At 35.8% G+C, this 21,969-nt stretch overlaps 2 protein-coding genes across 3 annotated transcripts; one reads left to right on the forward strand and one right to left on the reverse strand.

Annotated features, from left to right (window-relative positions):
* Positions 1–171: 171 nt before the first annotated feature.
* On the reverse strand, positions 172–7,490 carry LOC127648970 (target of EGR1 protein 1-like). Of its 2 annotated transcripts, none has more exons than XM_052133837.1 (7): positions 6,991–7,490; positions 6,822–6,862; positions 6,641–6,737; positions 6,393–6,551; positions 2,347–2,606; positions 2,064–2,226; positions 172–1,653 (listed from the first exon to the last, which is right to left on the reverse strand). In XM_052133837.1, the coding sequence occupies exons 1-7, from the start codon at positions 7,102–7,104 to the stop codon at positions 1,003–1,005; spliced, it is 1,485 nt and encodes a 494-aa protein (XP_051989797.1). In that variant the 5' UTR covers positions 7,105–7,490; the 3' UTR covers positions 172–1,002. The 2 variants fall into 2 exon arrangements, with proteins under 2 accessions (XP_051989797.1, XP_051989796.1); XM_052133836.1 differs by having other exon boundaries at positions 6,635–6,737.
* Positions 7,491–7,783: 293 nt separating this feature from the next.
* si:ch73-382f3.1 (uncharacterized protein LOC100151273 homolog) lies at positions 7,784–20,224 on the forward strand. Its single transcript, XM_052133838.1, has 4 exons — positions 7,784–8,168; positions 8,315–8,468; positions 13,929–14,101; positions 15,796–20,224. Exons 1-4 carry the CDS (start codon positions 7,944–7,946, stop codon positions 16,168–16,170), a joined length of 927 nt encoding a protein of 308 aa, XP_051989798.1. The 5' UTR covers positions 7,784–7,943; the 3' UTR covers positions 16,171–20,224.
* Positions 20,225–21,969: the final 1,745 nt, after the last annotated feature.

Here is a 21,969-nt window from a genome sequence, read left to right on the forward strand (position 1 = left end):
TACTGTCCGCATCCCTTTCAGAACAGCCCTGCTATGCAATTTTGGGTTGCAACCCACCAGTTGAGATCCACTGCATCAGACCAGAGAAGCATTATATTGAAAAGATAAGTAGACCCATGAAAGAGCCAATAAAAACAAGACCAATTATGGTTTTAAAGGAATATTCCAGGTTCAATACAAGTTAAGTTCAACCAGCAGCATTTGTAGCATACAAATATTTTTTTACTTGTCCCTTTCTCAAAACAAAAAAATTACAGTAAGGCATTTACAATGGAAGTGAATGGGGCCAGTCGATATACCGTTTCAAAATGATTGCCACAAAAAGTAAACGCATGTAAACATTATTAGAATCGCTTGTAATATTTGATATAACTTATGTTAGTAAGTGGTTTTATCACACTAAAATCATGTAAACACATGATACATATCATTACAATAAACTAACATTAAAAAAAAAGATTAATTTGTGATACCAAATACATTAAGTAATGTTACCAAAACGCTTCTGATGCCGTTGTGCGTCCAATCAAACTCTACAGTATTGTGGAGTAAATTCACCTTTCATTTGGTGCCAATACTAATACAATTTTTGGTCCAATGTTGGCTGGTAAATCCCTCTTCTGTAGTTGTTTATGCATTTATACCATTGTACATTTTCCAATTCAGCCTATTTATTTTAATAATTTAGCATACTGATGGGACTATTTACAATAAATCCTTTAGCAGGCTCTTCTACCCAAAGCAAATTAAAAATCAGGACCATCATAAGCAATTTGGCATACAAGAGTAAGCTAGAGCAAAAGTAAAAAATTTATAAAATTCAAAAACAAGATTAAGTTTATGGAAAGAGCTTTAATATCCAATGAAAAATCTGGATCCTGAGAACTACTGCTGTACTTGTCTTTATTGCCTAAACTTAAATTTTTCATTCAGAAAAAAACCTTGTCAAATGTATTTTGTCAATTTTACACTGAAAAGAAACCTAACAATAATGTTTATACACTATTCAGTTTTGACAGCAGTGCTTTTCCCCCAGACATAGTCCATCTTGTGCACATGAGCCTTTGAAGACTTGGAGAAGGTGCTTTTGGCTACATTTAGAGGAACAGACTTGCCACTGAGGTACAGCTTATTGAGACATCCAGGGATCAGGGGAGCAGTGGTGAATTCCTCTGACTTTGCTGCACAAGTTTTGGCAAAAGCAAAAATATAACCTGTCATAAAAGCATCAAAGCCTGCTCTATGGGTTCCTCCCTCGACTTTCTTCTCATTTGGTCTATCAGGCGCTTCAGAAGATGCTTGTGGCTGAGATACATAATTTCCATTCTTGCTGGCTGTTTTCCCATGCTCAAACGCATGCCCGCCATCTGTTGGTTCAGAAGCTACTGTCATCTCTTGATTTTCTGGCAGTGTAGGTTGAGATCTGGTCTGGTCTTGATGGTCCACCTCTGCATCCATGCCTTCGAAATGCATCCTTTTGCCTTGTGGGGACTCACATGTTTCAGGGGGTACTTCTGCTTGAGAATCTTTATTTTTATTCTTGCGCTTCCTCTTTTTCCTCTTGTCTTCTCTGGTATTTTCATCATGTTGGATTATAAGGTCTGTGTCATGTGACATGGAGCAGTGAGAGCCATTAGGACACCATCCATAGGCCTTCCAACACATCAGAGCAGAATACAGTTACCAAATTACTCATGTGCAATCTTAAGAAATAAGATCACACCAATGAGCTAATCTGAGAGCACTGATGATCTCTCTCTCTCATATATATATAGCATGTTACTACCCATCTCTGCTCATTATTAGTTGGTATGACTGAAAGTTCCTCTCATGCATAATTTATAAGAATCTTTTGAGGAAGCAGAAGTTGTTTCATGCATCAAGCGTTGGGCAAATTAAACTTAATCATAAAACTTTCTTTAATACAAGAACTGACATCTTTACATATAACTGCAATAGCAAGAAAAGAACAGCGTATTTGCACAATGTTTCCATCACACTAGGGGCCAGAAAATAAATATTAATTTAGGGGGTTATAAGTTAAATGAATTTAATGAACTCACAGAGAACTGAATACAGACGCTGCGGACTCCATCCTGACTCTGGTTGTCCACACAAGGCCTGTAGTCTATATAGCTCTGCATGTTCCCAATATATTTACAAAACTCCAGGAACACATGAGTCCCATTTCCACCACTTTCAATAGCTCTGGAGTTTTCCAGCTTACTGTTGAGGATAAATGAGATACATTAGAGTTTAGGGACTGAACAGATACTTACAGAGCAATGGGGTCAGTGCATTTCTTATAACTTCACTATGCCAGACGTATTGAAGTATTACACTTACCACTTCTTATAGGCATATTCCAGGTATGACGCTGCAAACCGAAGCTCATACTCAGTTGCATACTTGGTGTCATAGATGCCTGAGGGAAACATTTGGGATAGATCTGCAGTGAAGGTGCCCAGGCGCTCAGGTAAATGGGCATAGAAGCACTGGTACAAGAAGACCATGTCTATCAAACCATTATGGACCAGCAAGGGCTTGTTTGCCCTAAGCAATTCTACAAACAAGGATCGCATGTTTACCCCATGTGCATCACCTCCCTAAAGATAAAAACAATTGCAGTAAGATAAAACACAACTAATAAAGGTGCATTCAGTATTTTTTTGAGAAATGGTGTAATTTCATTACCATTAAAGCTTAATAATGTAATATTTTGAGCAACACAAAATAAAATCGAAGGACAGCAGGAAAACGGCTATATATATACAGGTGAAACTCGAAAAATTAGAATATCGTGCAAAAGTTCATTAATTTCAGTAATTCAACTTAAAAGGTGAAACTAATATATTATATAGACTCATTTCAAGCCTTTATTTGATATAATTTTGATGATTATGGCTTATAGCTTATGAAAACCCCAAATTCAGAATCTCAGAAAATTAGAATATTACATGAAATCAATAAAAAAAAAAGGATTTTAAATACAGAAATGTCGGCCCTCTGAAAAGTATAATCATGCATATGTACTCAGTACTTGGTTTGGGCCCCTTTTGCATTAATTACTGCCTCAATGCGGCGTGGCATGGATGCTATCAGCCTGTGGCACTGCTGTGGTGTTATGGAAGACCAAGATGCTTCAATAGCGGCCTTCAGCTCTTCTGCATTGTTTGGTCTCATGTCTCTCATCTTTCTCTTGGCAATGCCCCATAGATTCTCTATGGGGTTCAGGTCAGGCGAGTTTGCTGGCCAATCAAGCACAGTAATACCATGGTCATTGAACCAGGTTTTGGTACTTTTGGCAGTGTGGGCAGGTGCCAAGTCCTGCTGGAAAATGAAGTCAGCATCTCCATAAAGCTTGTCTGCTGAAGGAAGCATGAAGTGCTCTAAAATGTCCCGGTAGACGGCTGCGTCGACTCTGGACCAACACCAGCCAATGACATGGCTCCCCAAACCAACACAGACTGTGGAAACTTCACACTGGGCTTCAAGCATCTTGGATTGTGTGCCTCTCCATTCTTCCTCCAGACTCTGGGACCTTGGTTTCCAAATGAGATGCAAAATTTGCTCTCATCAGAAAAGAGGACTTTGGACCACTGAGCAACAGACTTTTTCTTTAGCCCAGGTAAGACGCTTCTGACGTTGTTTGTTGTTCAGGAGCGGCTTGACAAGAGGAATACGACATTTGAAGCCTCAGTCCACTCCTTGTGAAGCTCCCCCACACATTTGAATGGCCTTTTCCTGACAATCCTCTCCAGGCTACGGTCATCCCTGCTGCTTGTGCATCTTTTTCTTCCACACTTTTCCCTTCCACTTAACTTTCTATTAATGTGCTTTGATACAGCACTTTGAGAACATCCAACTTCTTTTGCAATTACCTTTTGAGGCTTTCCCTCCTTGTGGAGGGTGTCAATGATGGTTTTCTGCACAACTGTCAGGTCAGCAGTCTTCCCCATGATTGTGAATTCAACTGAACCAGACTGAGAGACCATTTAAAGGCTCAGGAACCCTTTGCAGGTGTTTAGCTGATTAGAGTGTGACACTTTGAGCCTACAATACTGAACCTTTTCACAATATTCTAATTTTCTGAGATTCTGAATTTGGGGTTTTCATAAGCTATAAGCCATAATCATCAAAATTATATAAAATAAAGGCTTGAAATATCTTACTTTTCATTGTAACGAGTCTATATAATATATTAGTTTCACCTTTTAAGTTGAATTACTGAAATTAATGAACTTTTGCACGATATTCTAATTTTTCAAGTTTCACCTGTGTGTATATATATATATATATATATATATATATATAAGTCAAACTTCCATTGACTTGCTTACGTTCACATTTTGATAATTTTTTCTCTGTACGAGTGAGATGCACAAAGAACCGTTTTACCTCATATTTTGCTATATGAAATTCAAACAAACTGCTGAACCCAATTTTTGAAGCCTACAATTTTCTGAACTAAATGCATTAACTAGAAAAGATATGACTTGAAACTAAAAGATTTAAACCATAACACATGTATTACGTGGTAAATCAAGCGTGCAAGTGTTGAATGTTGAGTCAGATTGATGTAAAAAATAAAAATAAAAAAATAATTAAATGGACCTGGTTGTTCCAACTGAAGGCACATTGGAAAAAATCAGGTATGTTTATTTCAAATCAGAAAGGTTCATTTCCACACATGAAAGTGGCCCAGATCGGATTTGAAAATGTCATATTCAAAGCACTTTTGTTCACATGTTAATTGAATATTAACAGAATTTGGGCCACATTCAGCTGCGGTGTGAATGTAACCTATGATCAAGTGTCCAAAAACAGGGTGAATTCTGAGATTAAGAGAGTATTATTTGGCAGGTCATGTGATCCTAGCATGGCAGCCCCCATGAGGGGACCCTCTCCATGTAGAATAAAACCACAATTAAAAGGTTACCGACATGACTGGTGTCTTCACCTCATGTTAGTAGTCATTGATTATTGTATTTTTTTTTAAGTTGCACTTACATTTTTCCTCATTGAAATAGTTGTACTTCTAAAGAAATAAATAGTTTAATAACAAGAGATGAAGCTTCATTCATATCAGTGACCTTATAAAAGCTGTTTTATTCTACATGGAGAGGGTCCCCTCATGGGGCCTGCCATGTTATGATGACAGGACCAGCCGAATACTACTTGCTTAAAGGGATAGTTCACCCAAAAACATTTTTCATCAAATTTAAAATATTCACTCATCATTTACTCACCCTCACAGATGTGTATTACTTTCTTCTGCTGAATATAAATTAAGATTTTTAGAAGAATATTTCAGCTCTGTAGGTCCATACAATGCATGTGAATGGTGGCCGGAACTCTGAAGGTCCAAAAAGCACATAAAGGCAGCATAAAAGTAAACCATGCAACTCAAGTGGTTAAATCTATAACTTCAGAAGCAATACAATATATGTGAGTGAGAAACAGATCAATATTTAAGTCCTTTTTTACAATAAATTCTCCCTGCCCAGTAGGTGGTGATATGCACGAAGAACTTTAATCGCCACAAACAAAAAAGAATGTGAAAGTGAAGATTTATAGTAAAAAAGGACTTAAATATTGATCCGTTTCTCACCCACACCTATCATATCACTTCTGAAGATATGAATTAAACCACTGAAGTCCTATGGCTTACTTTTAAGCTTTCTTTTTGTGCTTTTTAGATCTTCAAGTTTCTGTCCACCATTCACTTTAATTGTATGGCCCAACAGAGCTGAGATATTTTTCTATATTTTCTATATTTATGTTCAGCAGAAGAAAGAAAGTCATACAGATCTGGGATGGCATGAGGGTAAAAGATTAAAGGTGAACTATTCCTTACCCCTAATCTCAATCTACCTTGATTTAATCCACTTTCACTTGTGGATTAAATCAACCTACAACATAAATTGCACAGTCATACCGCAAACGGGTATTTTAAAACTGTATTAAATAACATTAAAAAAAAAGAAATTTAAACGCACGCCGGCTTCAAAATTCACATTTGATATTTGATCAACCAAATATTACATCACATATTTGTGTGTCATTTATGTTGTAGAACAAAATGTTCACGTTTCATCAAGTAGTGTTTACCACAGACCTTCTTTTACTCAAAAAAAAAAAAACATTAAAAACCCATAGGAAAATCCAGAGGGAATTAAGACTTACAGGTTTGCCTACAAATTGATGTCACAGCTAAACAGCTCTATAGTGAATTTCTATGTCATCTGTAACAAAAAACTATTGCATTTTAATGATGCTGCATCCACACCTCTAGCTGTCAGTAAATCTTATTGAGATGATACTACTTCAGTAGTATTGTTGCAGTTAATTTGACAGATTGTTTTTTTCCTCATAAGTTTAAAGATACTCACTTTATCATTACCCTTGTAATAGGGAATCCCTTGAGCATATTGTTTATTGAAGTCAAACCCATGCTGCACAAGGAACTGCACTGATTGGGGTTCAATTATGTATTCCTCCGAGCAAAGCAGGGTTAGATTGTAAACCTGGACCAGGTATGTGTTGTCTGCCTAGAAACAAGAAATTAGAAAACATTAATGCAATGGCATGTCCGTTTAAACCTTTAAATGAACAATATATGTTGAATGCATACCCTTACTTTGTTGTCAATTTCTTTATAACAAGCAATCCCCAATGAAAGTATCGAGCGTGTGCGAGCTGCATGGCATATGGTTTTGTATCTGTCTTCAATGGATCTTAAAATACAGGTGAACAATTCAGTATAACATTTGCATAGCAATGAGGAAGAACAAAAAAGACATCCCAAACACACAACTCACTCTGCTAGTAGAGCTTTTCTTGGTCCAAGACCACTCAGTTCCTGAAAGAGATTAAAAACAAAACAGACATAAAGTGATGAATGCGTCTATTGGAATAAAATGAGAAATGTGGCCAAAATATTTTTCATTTACTCATTCAGTTTCGTTTCTAAATAGTGGGGAATCTCACCGTATCAAGGGCAATGAATGAAGATGTTTTAATGGCTAACACCATTGCTCCCCACAACTCCTTAAAATTGTTGCCTTGCACATCTATTACTGGGACTATCATGGAGGACGACATTACTTAAAGTCACTTAATAAAATAACCAAAATCTGACGTATGTTGAACACAGGAATCCTTAGAAATGACGGTATTTACTGAACTTTCAATAGACCAGCAAACACTCGCACTTTAATCAGCATTAATAACTAAACGCTCTGCGTCAGTGTTTTTCTTATTTTTATTTTTTTTTTCAGTACAAAGTTTTGCTGTTAATGCAATGCTGTACATTAGACGACTAATCGGCAAACAAACCAAAACCGAATATATCTATTATGTACCTAGTCAAATCAGAATAACTGTTTCCCTTTGACTTTCTCCCTGGCTGTTATTTTGCTTACTACTCTGTATGAACGTCAAAAAAATCATAACCTTGTTGCGCACACTTTCATCAGAGTCACCGCCTGTGCACCATGTGAGTCTATTTTCTTTCCGGTTAGAGTGTACGTCACTAGTAAAGGCAACACCAATTTTTTACGATTTTTTAATAACATGACAAACAAACGACTAACCACTAAATTATACATAATGTTTTCACAATATAAGCATGCTTTGCAGGCATAACTATTTAGTCATTTATAGCCACCAAATCTGAGCGAATTTTACACAGGCAAATCAGAAGTCAGCGCTCACACGGTACGTCATTACATTCGCCCGTAGAAGTTACAGACGCCATTTTGGCTCAAACAAACTGCATTTCACTAACTAGAAAAATATATTCGTCTTAAGTTATTGCATTTTACACTCAATGCATAAAAGAGACAGCCTGTAAAGTCATTGTTTACGTATGCTTAAGATACTATTATCTATTTTTCTGAAGTGGAAAGTTTATTTTCTTTACAATACACCTGCTAAACCTTATGCTAGCAGACAGCGACGTGTCATCGTTGTTTAGTCTCGATGATAAATTACACCTTTGGCGAGTGTTTTTAAAAATGGGTGGATGCTCTGCTCCCAACTGCTCGAACTCTACAACTATTGGAAAACAGCTCTTTCGCTTTCCGAAAGACCCCGTGCGCATGAGAAAGTGGCTTGTAAACTGTCGGCGTGATTTCGAACCAACCCCCTGCTCCAGACTGTGCCAGGCAAGTGAAAACAATGAGTATACAAGGCGTTGAAAGTTTCGTGCAGTGTTTTATATTGTGCGAATTAAAATATTTATGCCACCCTCGTGAAATAATCTTTATTTACCTGTATATTTCCTAATCATAAATCTTTAAATTACTTGCAGGACCATTTTGAGGAGAGCCAGTTTGAGGAGATTGCGAGATCACCAGCAGGGGGAAGAAAACTCAAACCCAATGCTATACCCACACTTTTCAATGTTCCTGACCCCCCCTCTCATGTCACCCCACAAATAGTATTTCCCGTCAAAAATGAGCCAGGTAAAGTTATTAAGACCATCTGACTGAACACAAATTTAAAAGCTCAAGAAGTCAAAACAAATAACAATTTATACGTTTATTTTTACAAACTTCTTTTGGCAAGAAAGTATCTGTAAGACAATCAGTATATATATAAAATTATGTCAGTTTATTAATTTGACATAATTTTATATTTGTGTGTATAATACATACAACAGTTAGTTACGGTCCTCGAATCTGATTGGACGAGAGATGTTCCATGAGCACTGATGGTCTGACGCCATCAGCACTCCAACACTACACTGTGTGTATCACTCTGCTTGTGTTCATGCCATTCTTAACTAAAGTGTAAGAGCAGTGCAGATGTGTTAAGAGCTACTGTTTGTCGTTTTTACATGTATATTTTTTTAACATGATATTTGTTAGCCAGCAGGTGGTGGTAAAATAATTTGTATGTGTAATATGAGCCAGTTAGGAGACGTGAAGTGAATCCGCATCAGCCAGTGATTAAATACAGTACTCATGATTGCTGGTATTACTACAACACTACTTAAGCTAGGAAATAGCTTTAAACAAACAACTTAGACATTATGGCTCATCACAGCTGAGAGACACAACAGACTGGTTAATTACACAAACGGAAGGCGCTTACCTCTTTCCACATTGGAGAGGATGCACTGTTTAAAATGGTGGTGGACATTGCGGTTTCTATAGTGAAAGACTCTTGTGCACCTACTTCTGCGAAATAGGGAGAAATACCCCTGCTTGGATGCCTACATTTCCACTGAGAAAGCTGATCTTCATAAAGCTGACTGCATCTCTGCTTGTTTGTGGCAACAGGTGATCGCACACACTCTGTGTGTGTGTGTGTGTGTGTGTGTGTGTCTCTCTCACTCACACACTCACATCCATCCTTGTTTATCCAATAACTTGTTAGAAACAGCACAAGCCTTGATACTATTTCTGATGTGGCATTTTTCGCCATGTAATAATGTATTTCCATGCACAAATGTGTTTTTTATGACCCTATTTAGTTTTTCCTAATTTTTAAAAAAAATTACCTTTTCATTGAACTGTTGTATATAAGCAATATCACACTCGCAATAGTGCTATATGGCCCTAAATCAGCACTGCTGTGATTACCTAGATTGCCTCGGCCTAATAACAGCAGTGCAGATGTAGGGCCATATCACACTCTTGCTCTTGTGATATTGCTTTAAAAAATATAGAAATATATAAATACATACACACACGCACACAGTCAGCCAAAGGTTTGGAATAATGTACAGATTTTGCTCTTATGAAATCTTGGTCACCAAAGTGGCATTCAACTGATCACAATGTATAGTCAGGACATTAATAACATGAAAATGACTATTACAATTTGAGAAAAAAAAAAATCAGAACTTCTTAAACTACTTCAAAGGTTTCTCATCCAAAAATCCTCCACGTGCAGCAATGACGGCTTTGCCGATCCTTGGCATTCTAGCTGTCAGTTTGTCCAGATACTCCATTGACATTTCACCTCACACTTCCTGTAGCATTTGCCATAGATGTGGCCTTCTTGTCGGGCAGTTCTCTCGCACCTTACAGTCTAGCTGATCCCACAAATGCTCAATGGGGTTAAGATCCATAACACTCTTTTCCAATTATCTGTTGTCCAATGTATGTGTTTCTTTGCCAACTCTAAACTTTTCTTTTTGTTTTTCTGTTTAAAAGTGGATTTTTCTTTACAATTCTTCCCATAAGACCTGCACCCCTGAGTCTTCTCTATACTATTGTACATGAAACTGGTGTTGAGCGGGTAGAATTCAATGAAGCTGTCAGCTGAAGACATGTGAGGTGTTTATTTCTCAAACTAGAGACTCTGATGTACTTATCCTCTTGCTTAGTTGGACATCTGGCCTTCAACATCTCTTTCTGTCCTTGTAAGAGCCAGTTGTCCTTTGTCTTTGAAGACTGTAGTGTACACTTTTGTATGAAATCTTCAGTTTTTTTGGCAATTTCAAGCATTGTATAGCCTTCAATCCTCAAAACAATGATTCACTGACGAGTTTATAGAGAGAGCTGTTTTTTCCATTTTATTTTTACCTAATAAGACATGCAAGTCTATCGCATACTGTGGCAACACAAAAAGAAAAACAAAGACAATTTTAAGCTTCGTTTCACTGTGTTTGATATAATGACAAGTTCATTTCTAGTACTAAATTATCAATTTAGCATGATTACTCAAGGATAATGTGTTGGAGTGATGGCTGCTGGATATAGGGTCTGTTTAGATTTGATAAAAATTACTTTTTTCATATAGTGATGTTGCTGTTTTTTTTACATCTGTAATGTCCTGACTATACTTTGTGATCAGTTGCCACTTTGGTGAATTAAAGTAGCAATTTCCTTCTGAAACAGCAAAATCTGTACATTATTCCAAACTTTATTGGACCATTCTACCAAATTGGTACAAACTCAAAGATGTTTTTTTCCACAAAACTTTGTCCACATATAGAATGTACCATATCTTATGTACAAATATGGAGTATATTTTCAGAATTGTATGGAATTTATTTTTTATTTTATTTTTTATTTTTATTTTTTTACAATATATGCCACTACCAAAACATAGAAATACACCAAAATAAAAAGGATTATATTTATCTGATAATAATTTGTTTCCATTCCCCCTCTAAACATAATTTTTCTGAATATTTCGAAAATATTTTTATAGCCAAAGTAATAAAGTTCAATTTATACGTTTACTAAACATCTAGATTCAAATTTTCTCTGTAAAATACATACACTTCATGATACTGATTTGAGAGTTAATAATTCATTAAACTACATATATTTATAATCAGTCATTATCATAAAAGACATGTCATTGTCAATTTTCCTTTATTTATGAAATAACACCAGGTGTTAATGTAGTGACTTCACTGTTTCAGCAGTGGCATTTGACATTTTGTTTGATAAGTTGTCATAGTCCCTAAAATATTTTGCTTAATCTTAAAAAAAAAAAAAAAGATTTATGTTGAAAATATTACAAACACTAATAATTCTCTCCATTTTATTTATCATAAAACATTTAAGACCTAACAATCGTTTCTATCATCCGTATTTGGAAGGACAAACACTACTTTTGAATTATCATTGAAGTTAAGGACTGCTTGGTCATACAGCTTGTTTTCCATGCACATGAAAAATAGTTAAAAATAATAAATCAAGTGGTTTCATTTAAAAACAAATTTAAAAAGCTCAACCATAATATTAGTATTAACCCTTAGCTGTCTGACTTTCTGAGCACTTTGTTCACAAATTTATCCTACAAAAAGTCAATAACAAAACAAACAGATCCTGCATCAACCAGGAAGTGAGACTGCATCGCTGTCCATCATGGCTATATGTTGAGTAGTCAGATCCCATCATTTTGAAGTAAATGTGCTCCAAAGTCTGAAAAATTAGTGTTTAACTTTAAGAATGTCATTACCAAAACATATATTCTCTGCAATTTATGGTTTAAATCTAAAATAATGTATTTATGTATGTATCTGATCAAAGCTTATTCAAAGTTTACTTTAAATTAATAGTTGAAAATAACATTCTGTCACTACTGAAATAATCACATCATTATAGTCACTTTATCATATTGTATGTCTATGTATATGTTTCGGTAGTGATAACTAGCTAATTTTGAGCATAACTCGAAAATGTGTTTTTTTGGGGGGGGTTTAACCTTAAATGTTATGTTTTATGTATGTGCAGCTTGTTAAAGCTTGTAGTTATTTCATTAAAATGAGCCGTTGATGATAACATTTTGTCACTGCTTAAAGTAATCGTGTCACTACTAGAAATTATTATATGTTTTGGTAGTGACAATTTTAGCTAATTTTAATTTGTGCTAATTTTAGCTAATGATTATTAGGAAATAATATGTTTTAAAATGCTGTACCTACATAACTGAATATTTAAATTAAAACCAAATAAAGTTGATTTAATTGCAGAGAATGTGTTACGGTATTGACTATTCTTAATGTTACACTGATTGTTCAGACTTAAGAGCACATTTACTTCAAAATTATGGGATCGAACTACACACTATATGGCCATGATGGGCAGAGATGCAGTCTCACTTAATGGTTAGTAATGCAGGGATGTGGCTCAAATCAGGTTCAAACAATGGACTAAAACATTTTGTTTCGGTAGTTACATAAAAATGAGGGACAGCATTTTAAATAAAGTTTAATTATTTAATAATTAAGCCATCAATAGAATCAAAATAACTTCCTTTAAAAGATATGTAAAAAATATTTTACAAAACAACATTGAACAAAAATGTGAAAAAAATATTAAGTATATTTGATATGTTTAAATTTAAGGGTAAGAGTTTGGGACAGACACCTCCTAATAGAAAGTACTGTATAAATTAGGATTTTGTATATATTTAGCTTATAATTATTTGAATTAATGCCTTAGGATTTAATAGATCATAACATATTCTTATGTAATATCTATTATCGAATTTCATATATATGATTATGTAAAAATTCTTGTTGCAATTAAATCTGTTTTGAATGCTATTCTGATACTAGTGAAACTTTGTAATGTGGCACTTTTCGTACCAATGTCTCCTTATGATGATTTGCTTATGTTCTATTTTGTAAGTTATGTGTAAACATAAAAATATTAAACCAATATTTGATGTGACCACCCTATACTTCTAAAACAGCACCAATTCTCCTAGGTACACTTTTGCGCAGCTTTTCAAGATTGTTGGCAGATAGAGTTGAGAACTTGACACAGTTCTGTGTATTTAGGCTGTCTAAATTGCTTCTGTCTCTTTATGTAATCCCAGACTGACTCAATAGTCACTTTTCCACTATCGGGCCAGTGCGAGTTAGTGCTATCAACTGGTCAGCCAGAGCCCCGCTGTGTTGCCCTAAAACCCGCCCTTAAAAAGAGGCCCTAGTGCCACCCCGCCCATTTCACAATCATGAGAGAAGCTCAAATTGAGGCATCAGACACTGTAGATTAGCTAGCCCTTGAAATGAACATGGTTGAGAATGAAGTTTCCATTTGTTTTCTTATTTTGGTCTTTGCTTGGTGGAAAGCGAGACCTGACTCAGCAAAACTCTACCTTTGACATCGACCCCGCCTCAATCCCCAGTTTGCCTTCATTGGCCCAAGGTTAATCGGCAGGCTGTTGGCCCCGAGGAAGCCCAGAGGAGGCACGATGAAGCCCCGGAAGTGAGACTGGGAATGCATCTGACCCTGGCACTCACTAGCATGCCCTCATTTGTGCCTAAAGTGGAAATGTGCCTACTGATGTTGAGATCCAGGGGTCTGTGGTGGCCAAACCATCTGTTTGTAAAAGGAATATTTTGAAATCTAAAACTGATATTTCCTATTTTTTTTATAGATATATTTAAATGTTGGTATGCCCTTGTCACTTTGTATACTACAACAAAATATGTAATGTTGTTTATTTAGTGGAGAAGGACTTGAATATGGGGGACCATGGTTATGCTCGGCGACAGCCCCCTTTGGACTCAGAAGAGGATGGAGTTCTGAGGGCAGAGGAGGAGCGACCCTGCTCTCTGTGCCAGCATTACAAAACCAAGCTGGAACAGCAACAGCAGCACACAATCAGACTACAAAGAGAGGTCACGTTTTATCATTATGAATCATGTATATCCACCAATAGATTATTCCGATAACCCCCGATTATTCACTGTAAGTACAGTGGCAAGAAAAAGTATGTGAACACTTTTGAATTAGCTGGTTTTCTGCATTAATTGGTCATAAAATGTGATCTCATCATCATCACAGTCACTCACAAGTATAGACAAACACAATGTGCTTAAACTAACATCACACAAACAATTATAATCTTTCATGTCTTTATCAAACACTCATCCCATTAAACATTCACAGTGCTGTGGAAAAAGTGAACCCTTGCATTTAATAACTGGTTAATCCTCCTTTTGCAGCAATAACCTCAACCAAGCATTTCTGGTAGCTGTAGATTAGACCTGCACAACATTCAGAAGAAATTTTGGACCATTCTTCCTTACAGAGCTGCTTCAGCTCAGCCATATTCTTAGGATGTCTGGTGTGTCGTTCATGTGTCTTGAGGTCATTCCACAGCATACATTTCTGGGGTCTGACTGGGTCACTCCAAAAGACATTCTGTATTGTATTTCCTTCAATGTTTAGGCTCATTGTCCTGCTGCATCACCTAACTTCTACTGAGCTTCTGCTGGCACACAGCCACCCTGACATTATACTATTGGATGTCTTGAGAAACTTGTGAATTAATATTTCCCTCGATGATGGCAAGGCAAGCGGTTCAGGCAGCAAAGCAGCCCCAAATCATAATGCTTCCTCCACTGTACTTAACCAATGGGATTATGATTTCATGTTTGTCTGCAGTGCCCTTCTTACGCCATACGTAGTGCTGTATGTTCTTCCCCAAAAATTCAACCTTAGATTCATCAGTTCGCAAAACATTTTCTCAGTAGTGAAGTGTTAAGGTGGTCTTTGGCAAACTTCAGGTGTGCAGCAATGTTTTATTTGGAAAGCAGCAGCTTTCTTCTTGATGTACTGCCATGGAAACAGCCTGTTTAATGTTTTCTGTATAGTAGACTTATGAACCAAGATGTCAAACAATTCCAGTGATTCCTTCAAGTCTTTAGCTGTCAATCTATGGGTTCTTTTTTAACTCATCTGCGGTTTGCCCTTTGTGTCATCTTGGCTGGACGGCCACTTCCAGGGACTGATGCCACAGTATTAAATCGTCTCCATTCATAGACAATTTGTCTAAATATGGACAGATGAATTTCTAAGCTCTTTGAGATAACTTTGTAACCCTTTTCCAACTTTATGTAAAGCAACAATTGATTGTAGGTCTTCGGAGAGCTCTTTTTTTTGTTAGGCATGGTCCACGTCAGCAGATGCTTCCTGTGAATGGCAAAATCTAAATATTGGAGTGCTTCTTAAAAGTCAATGTAGCTCTAACCCACACCACCAATCTCATTTAATTAATTGGATGCCAGGTTTGCCAACACCTGACTAGCTTATGTTGACGTCATTAGCCTAGGGGTTCACAGTTTTTCTAACCTACTCTGAATGTTTGAATGATGTGTTCAATATGTACAAGAACATTACAATAATTTATATGTATTAGTCAAAACATATTGTGTTTGTTCATTATTGTTACTTATATTAAGATAAGACCAGATTTGAATCCATTTTTACATAAATGCAGGTAATTCCAATGGTTTCACATAATTTCTCTTGCCGCTGTACAGATAACATTTTGTCCAATAGATTTATTCATTGTTTCTTTGTTATACAGGCAGAGGAGATGAAGAAACGTCTTTACAAACTGAGCAAAATAGAAAAGGGTCTGCAGGTGTTCCTGTATGAGGATCAGATACGTGCACTAACATTAGCCAAGCGCTCTCGTAGAGCTGTGTGGTCCCATGACACTTTACTGACAGCCCGAAAAATCCGCTGCACAGTGGGAGTTAAAGGATATGAATATCTCAGGGAACTTGGCTACCCCTTGCCTTCTTACAGGACACTGTGCAATCGCCTGGAGCCCAAAATGATGGTGACAACAAGCATGCAGGATGAACTAGCAGAGCTTGGCCTAGGCATCATAACTGCTTGCGACAGTCCAGAGGGCAATGCAACGAACGATGAAGGACTCATTGGAGTTATGACATGAGTCCGTGTCAATGTAAGACTGCACTAATGCTTAAGTTATCTCTTAAACAAGCCAAAGGACTCACTGAGGACATCTTTGTTTACTGGGTTATTTTGGGTTGTCGTTACATTTTAAAACCGTTTGCATTAATACCACAACAGTCTGGAGTTGATTCACTCTTTTCTGTGTTGTTGTTGTTTTCTTTTTCCAAGAAAAAAATTAATATTTTGGCTTTGTAGTTTTTTTTCAAGTATTTTTACTCCCTTGATTCAAATATTGAGAAAATGTAGATAAATTGTTTGTGGTTTCATTGTAGCGGTTAGCAGTCGAATATGCCCTGTACACCAACAGTTATCATGCCAGTTTTTGGATGACTGACTTAAATGAATAAGAGGAATAGTTCACCCAAAAATGAAAATTCTGTCATTTAGTCACCCTCATGTTGCTCCAAACCCATATGACTTCCTGTCTTCCATGGAACTCAAAAGGAGATGTTAGGCAGAATGTTAAAGACTGACAGCCTCAAGTCAACATTCACTTTAACATCTTGTTGTTTCCATACAATGAAAGTGCCCATTATCTCCATTTGTGTTCCATGGAAGAAAGTCAAACAGGTTTGAAACAACATGATGGTAAGTAAATATTGACAGAATTTTCATTTTTGATTGAACTATTCCTTTAAAAAAGCGCAGGCTTGTTTCTATGAGGGAGTTCGCAACTGAAACGGGGTAACTGTTAGAATTGGCACAACGATCATTGTGAAGTCACTATTTTAAAGTGATATCTGATTATTTCCTTTCCCATGTCACATGTAGTAAAAGTGTTTAGCAGTCAAATAGATTATATCTCGTATTATAGACCCAACACATAAATGACGCATACGGATGCCACACCGAGGGCACTGTTCTGAACTTCTGTCAGGAAACCAGAATTTCTGGTTACATCTTTCCTTTGTATTCATGTAAAGATTTTTCTTTCATCAGGTGATTATTATCATCAAACGGCTCTTTGATGTAGTCCTTGACAACAATAGCCATGTTGTTCTACCTTGTTGGTAGAACAACAAAGTTTTAAAAAATGTAATGTAGTGCTTCCTCTACAGACTATTTTTATCATCACCTGGAATGTTTAACTAAAATGTTGTTCACAGAACACATTAAAGGAATATTCCGGGTTCAATACAAGTTAAGCTCAATCGACAGCATTTGTGGCATAATGTTGATTAACACAAAAATGTATTTTGACTCGTCCCTTCTTTAAAAAAAGCAAAAATCTGCATTACAGACAGGCACTTACAATGGAAGTGTATGGAGATCAATCCGTAAACGTTAAATTACTCACTATTTCAAAATTATTGCTACAAGACATAAACAATATGCGTGTTAACGTGATTGTAGTGTGCTAAAAAACTGCTTACTAACCCTTTTCAGTGTAAAGCTATAGCCAATTTTACAACTTTGTTGCCATGATGATGTAATATCAACAAACTAAAATTAATGTTTAAAAAACTTTACAGCTCAAATAATACATGAGTTTTAACAGAGGAATTAATGTAAGTGCTTTTATAAAATTATAAGCTTCACATTTCTGCCGTTAAACCCTCCAAATATTGTCCCCATTCATGTCCATTGTAAGTGCCTCACTGTAACCTTGATTTTTGACTTTTGTTTTTTAAGAAAAGGAGGGATGAGTTGAAATTATTTGTTGTGGTAATCAACATTATGCCACAAATGCTGTCGATTGAGCTCAGCTTGTTTTTAACCGGGAATATTCTTTTTAAAGGTGATATTGGGGAAGCAAATCATGTTAAAATGGTAGTTTCTATTAATTAAACGATTAATACATTGGATCATTTGTACTACTTAACATGTGTTTTGACCAAAAGTTCCTATTTGGTTGGCTCTCTCATGTCTGCTTCGATATTTTTACTTTAGTGAAGGTTGTTGCTACACAATTTAAAGTCTGGCTTTGGCCCAATCATTTCAAGGGTGAAACACGCTGTTTGCAAAACTAAAATCAAGTACTTTGTCCATGTGATTGGGTAAGGCATTTCAGGAATGTTTGTTCAGTGTAAATCTGAGATTATATTAACTTTTGTGGATCCAGAGAAATGCTCAAAGTCTGTTATCTTATTTATGTTCTTTTAAGTGTGTGGTGTATGTCTGAGACCCTAGGCTCTATGAATATGGATTTCTATGTTATCTATTTTTTTAAATTATATTTTCATAGTTTTAAAGGGATAATTCACCCAAAATATGACAATGTAATATGTAAATAATGTTATACTGGTTATTCCAAACCAGTATGACTTTCACAGGAGGAGATCTAAGGCAGAATGTTAGTGTCAGTCACCATTAACTTTAATTGTATGGAAAAATGCACTAAAAGTGAAAGCTAACATGTTGCCTAACATCATTGTTTGTGCTCCACGTCACACAGGTTTGGTAAATGATGACAGAATTTTTATTTTGGCTGATCTATGCCTTTAAAAATATCCATGGTGAATAATTTTTCTACAACCTTTATTGGAACTGTAAATGGGCTGCATTGATAAATGTAGGTGACTGATTTTTCTATTGCATCGTTTGAACAGATCAGTCTTTACATTTCAATCTATCTTTAAATATTTCCCTAAAAATGTCAACTAAAAATAACCAGGAGGCCAATAAAAAATAAATACTCCATGTCTTTAATGTTAAAAAAGGGCACTTTTGGGAAAGTTGGGTGTAGATTCTAAAAGTCAGAACCACAAGAATACTTGTTTAATAAGCATGCCTTTCACCAATTTTAAAGTCATTTTAAAGGGATAGTTCACCCAAAAATGAAAATTCTTTCATCATTTACTCGCCCTCATTCCATTAAAGATGTGTATGACTTTCTTCTTTTGAACATAAACAAAGATTTTTAAAGGAAATCTCAGCTCTGTATGTCCTTACAATGAAAGGGAATGGTGACCAGACCTTTTGAAGCTCTAAAAACACATAAAGGCTGCATAAATGTAATCCATACAACTCCAGTGGTTCAATCCATTTCTTCAGAAGCTATATTATAAGTGTGGGTGAGAAACAGATCAATATTTAAGTTCTTTTTTTTACCAAAAAATCTCCACTTACACTTAAAATGTGAAAGTGGAGATTTATAGCGATGATAGTCCATCGATTTTTTCTGTGCTAACGTCTGTGGACTTTTGAGTGGCTCTGCAGTTCCAAATCTGGATCGCCAGAGTTTTGCACAGGTTGGGCACCGGAAGACACTTTCTGCTACTGGATTAGCAGCAGGTTTGTGGCGTAGGTTGTGGGAGGCCAGCTGTTGTGAGCGATGCTGGTCCTCTAGCATTTTTACAGCTGTGTGGGTAACTGCACAATATCTTGGTTGGTCGGTGGCCAGCACTGATTGGGTGATACCGCACCACTTGATGTCTTTATTCAAGTCGTCCTTGTAGCGTTTGCTGTGGCCCTTTTCTAGTCTTCCATAGAACAGCTGCTTGGGGATCTGATTGTCTTTCATTCATATGATGTGGCCTGGCCAGCGTAGTTAAGACTTCAGCAGCAGGGCTTCAATAATGTTGGCTCATTCAAGGACCTCAAGATGCAAGACTTTGTTTTATTGCTGATTATTTTTATACTGCCTTTTCGCAGATTTTTGGAGCTTCAAATGCCTGGTCACCATTCACTTTCATTGTAAGGACCGGCAGAAGTGAGATATTTTCTAAAAATCTTTGTTTGTGTTGTGCAGAAGAAAGAAATTCATACACATCTGTAATAGCATGAGAGTGAGTAAATGATGTGAGAATTTAAATTTTGGGGTGAACTATCCCTTTAAGTAAAAAAGGATGTTGAAAAAGCTAAACTTCCCCACTAAATAACACCACATACAAAGAGTAGTGTGTGTTACACAGAACTGCCCATTGCCAAAACTGTTGTTAACGTAATTTATTTGTATTTTTATTCGTTTTCGGCCATGGCAACATGTAAAATGAAAATTTGATCTATACTTTAAGATGTAACTAAAATCTTGTTTATTATCAAAGCTCATTTGTTATCAACAAAGTTTGTATCTTGGATTTCTCATACAAATAAAAGACAACACTGAAAACTTTGTAGTATATCCAAGGCCAATCTGCTCAAACTCTATTTACTGGTTTGTTCTTTTTGTTGAGAGGGTGGGCCATGTCCAGTGAGACCTTAAAAAGTCTGCAACAAACAGCTTACCATAATTTCTTTTCTTTTTTTTACCTAGAGGAGGCAAGAAACAGAGGTTAAGGTTTTTTTAAACACACTAACTCTTTATGTGTGTTGCACTATAAAATGTGAGGAATACTTTGGAGATATTACCAAATGAGGTGCTGATTTATGGGATCAATTCCATGCCACATATATTTGCAAAAATATTTCAGCATTGCAAAATAATTAGTAGGCATTGCAAAGAAAAAGATGTGTGGCAAAATCATTGCTGCCTAAAAATCTGTTGCAGAGATAAAAAAGGATAAAAGTTCTTTAGTTTCTTTTACAACAGTCATTGATTTTTGCAATTAATTGTATCTTGGTTTTTGCTATATTTTATTTATATTTTGCAATTCTTTATTTTTGTTTGCAAAACTTTCTTTTTTTCTCTCGATACTTTATTTTACATTTGTGATACTTAATTTTTGTTCAAAAAAAAAAAATTGTTTGCTCAATACTTTTTTTCTTTTGCAAAACTTTATATTTTTGCAAATATATGTGGCATGGAATTGATTCCATACTGATTGTCTTTGTTTTTTAGGTTTTGCAGTGGGTGAATTACAACAGGCATAATGCAGGCTCTGGGCTCTGTGGTTGTCTGCTTTTCCAGCTCTGCTGGGGGCTTCAACACTGTTAGTCGAGAAAGAAAATACTGACTCAAGGATCTGCAAGTCTGCACCACATTGGGAGATCGATGACAAGACTCCAGTGAAGGAGCTTGTGGGAAATGTAGTTATCGTGGCTCTTCTTAAAGCGAGCTGACTCTTCTGTATCATGCAGGCTGCCAGGTTAGAGCAATAGTTTTTGTGCTGTGAAACGTTCTCACTCAGAGTGATATTATTATTGTTTGTACAGTACTAATTCCACATATAATTAACAGAAATGTGAGATATAAAAAAAAAAAACATATGAATGAAAAACCTGGAAATATCAGAGAATTTTAAAAACTGCATTTCCAGGACTGGAAAAGTAATGGAAATAAAAATAAATAAATAAAAATTGTACAAATTCATGGTAGATTTATTTTTTTTTTTACATTTTTTTTTTTTATTTTTTTTTTATGCTCTGCTCTAAAATATGTAATTGGCTATTACTTACTATTTTTATTAGTCTATTATTGTTGTAATTATTTTTATAATAATATTTTTAATTATTTAAATTATAATAAATCAATAGAATTCAAGTAACCACAACTGGAAATAGAAATTATTTGGTTCAAAAGGTATGGGAACCCTGAAAATTAGTTAATTACTTAATTACTCAATTAAATGTACTTGTTTTCTCCTCTACAGTTGAAGTCAGAAGTTTACATACACTTAGGTTGAAGTCATTAACCACTCAACAGATCTAATATTAGCAAACTATAGTTTTGGCAAGTTGTTTAAGAAAGATTGTTTCACTTTTAATTGACTATATCACAATTCCAGTGGGTGAGAAGTTTACATGCACTAAGTTAGCTGTGCCTTTAAGCAGCTTGGAAAATTCCAGAAAATTATGCCAAGCTTTTAGACAGTTAGCCAATTAGCTTCTGATAGGAGGTGTACTGAATTGGAGTTGTACCTGAGGATGTATTTTAAGGCCTACTTTCAAACTCAGT

This window comes from Xyrauchen texanus, chromosome 9 (genome assembly GCF_025860055.1).
Source record: "Xyrauchen texanus isolate HMW12.3.18 chromosome 9, RBS_HiC_50CHRs, whole genome shotgun sequence".
Taxonomy (NCBI): domain Eukaryota; kingdom Metazoa; phylum Chordata; class Actinopteri; order Cypriniformes; family Catostomidae; genus Xyrauchen; species Xyrauchen texanus.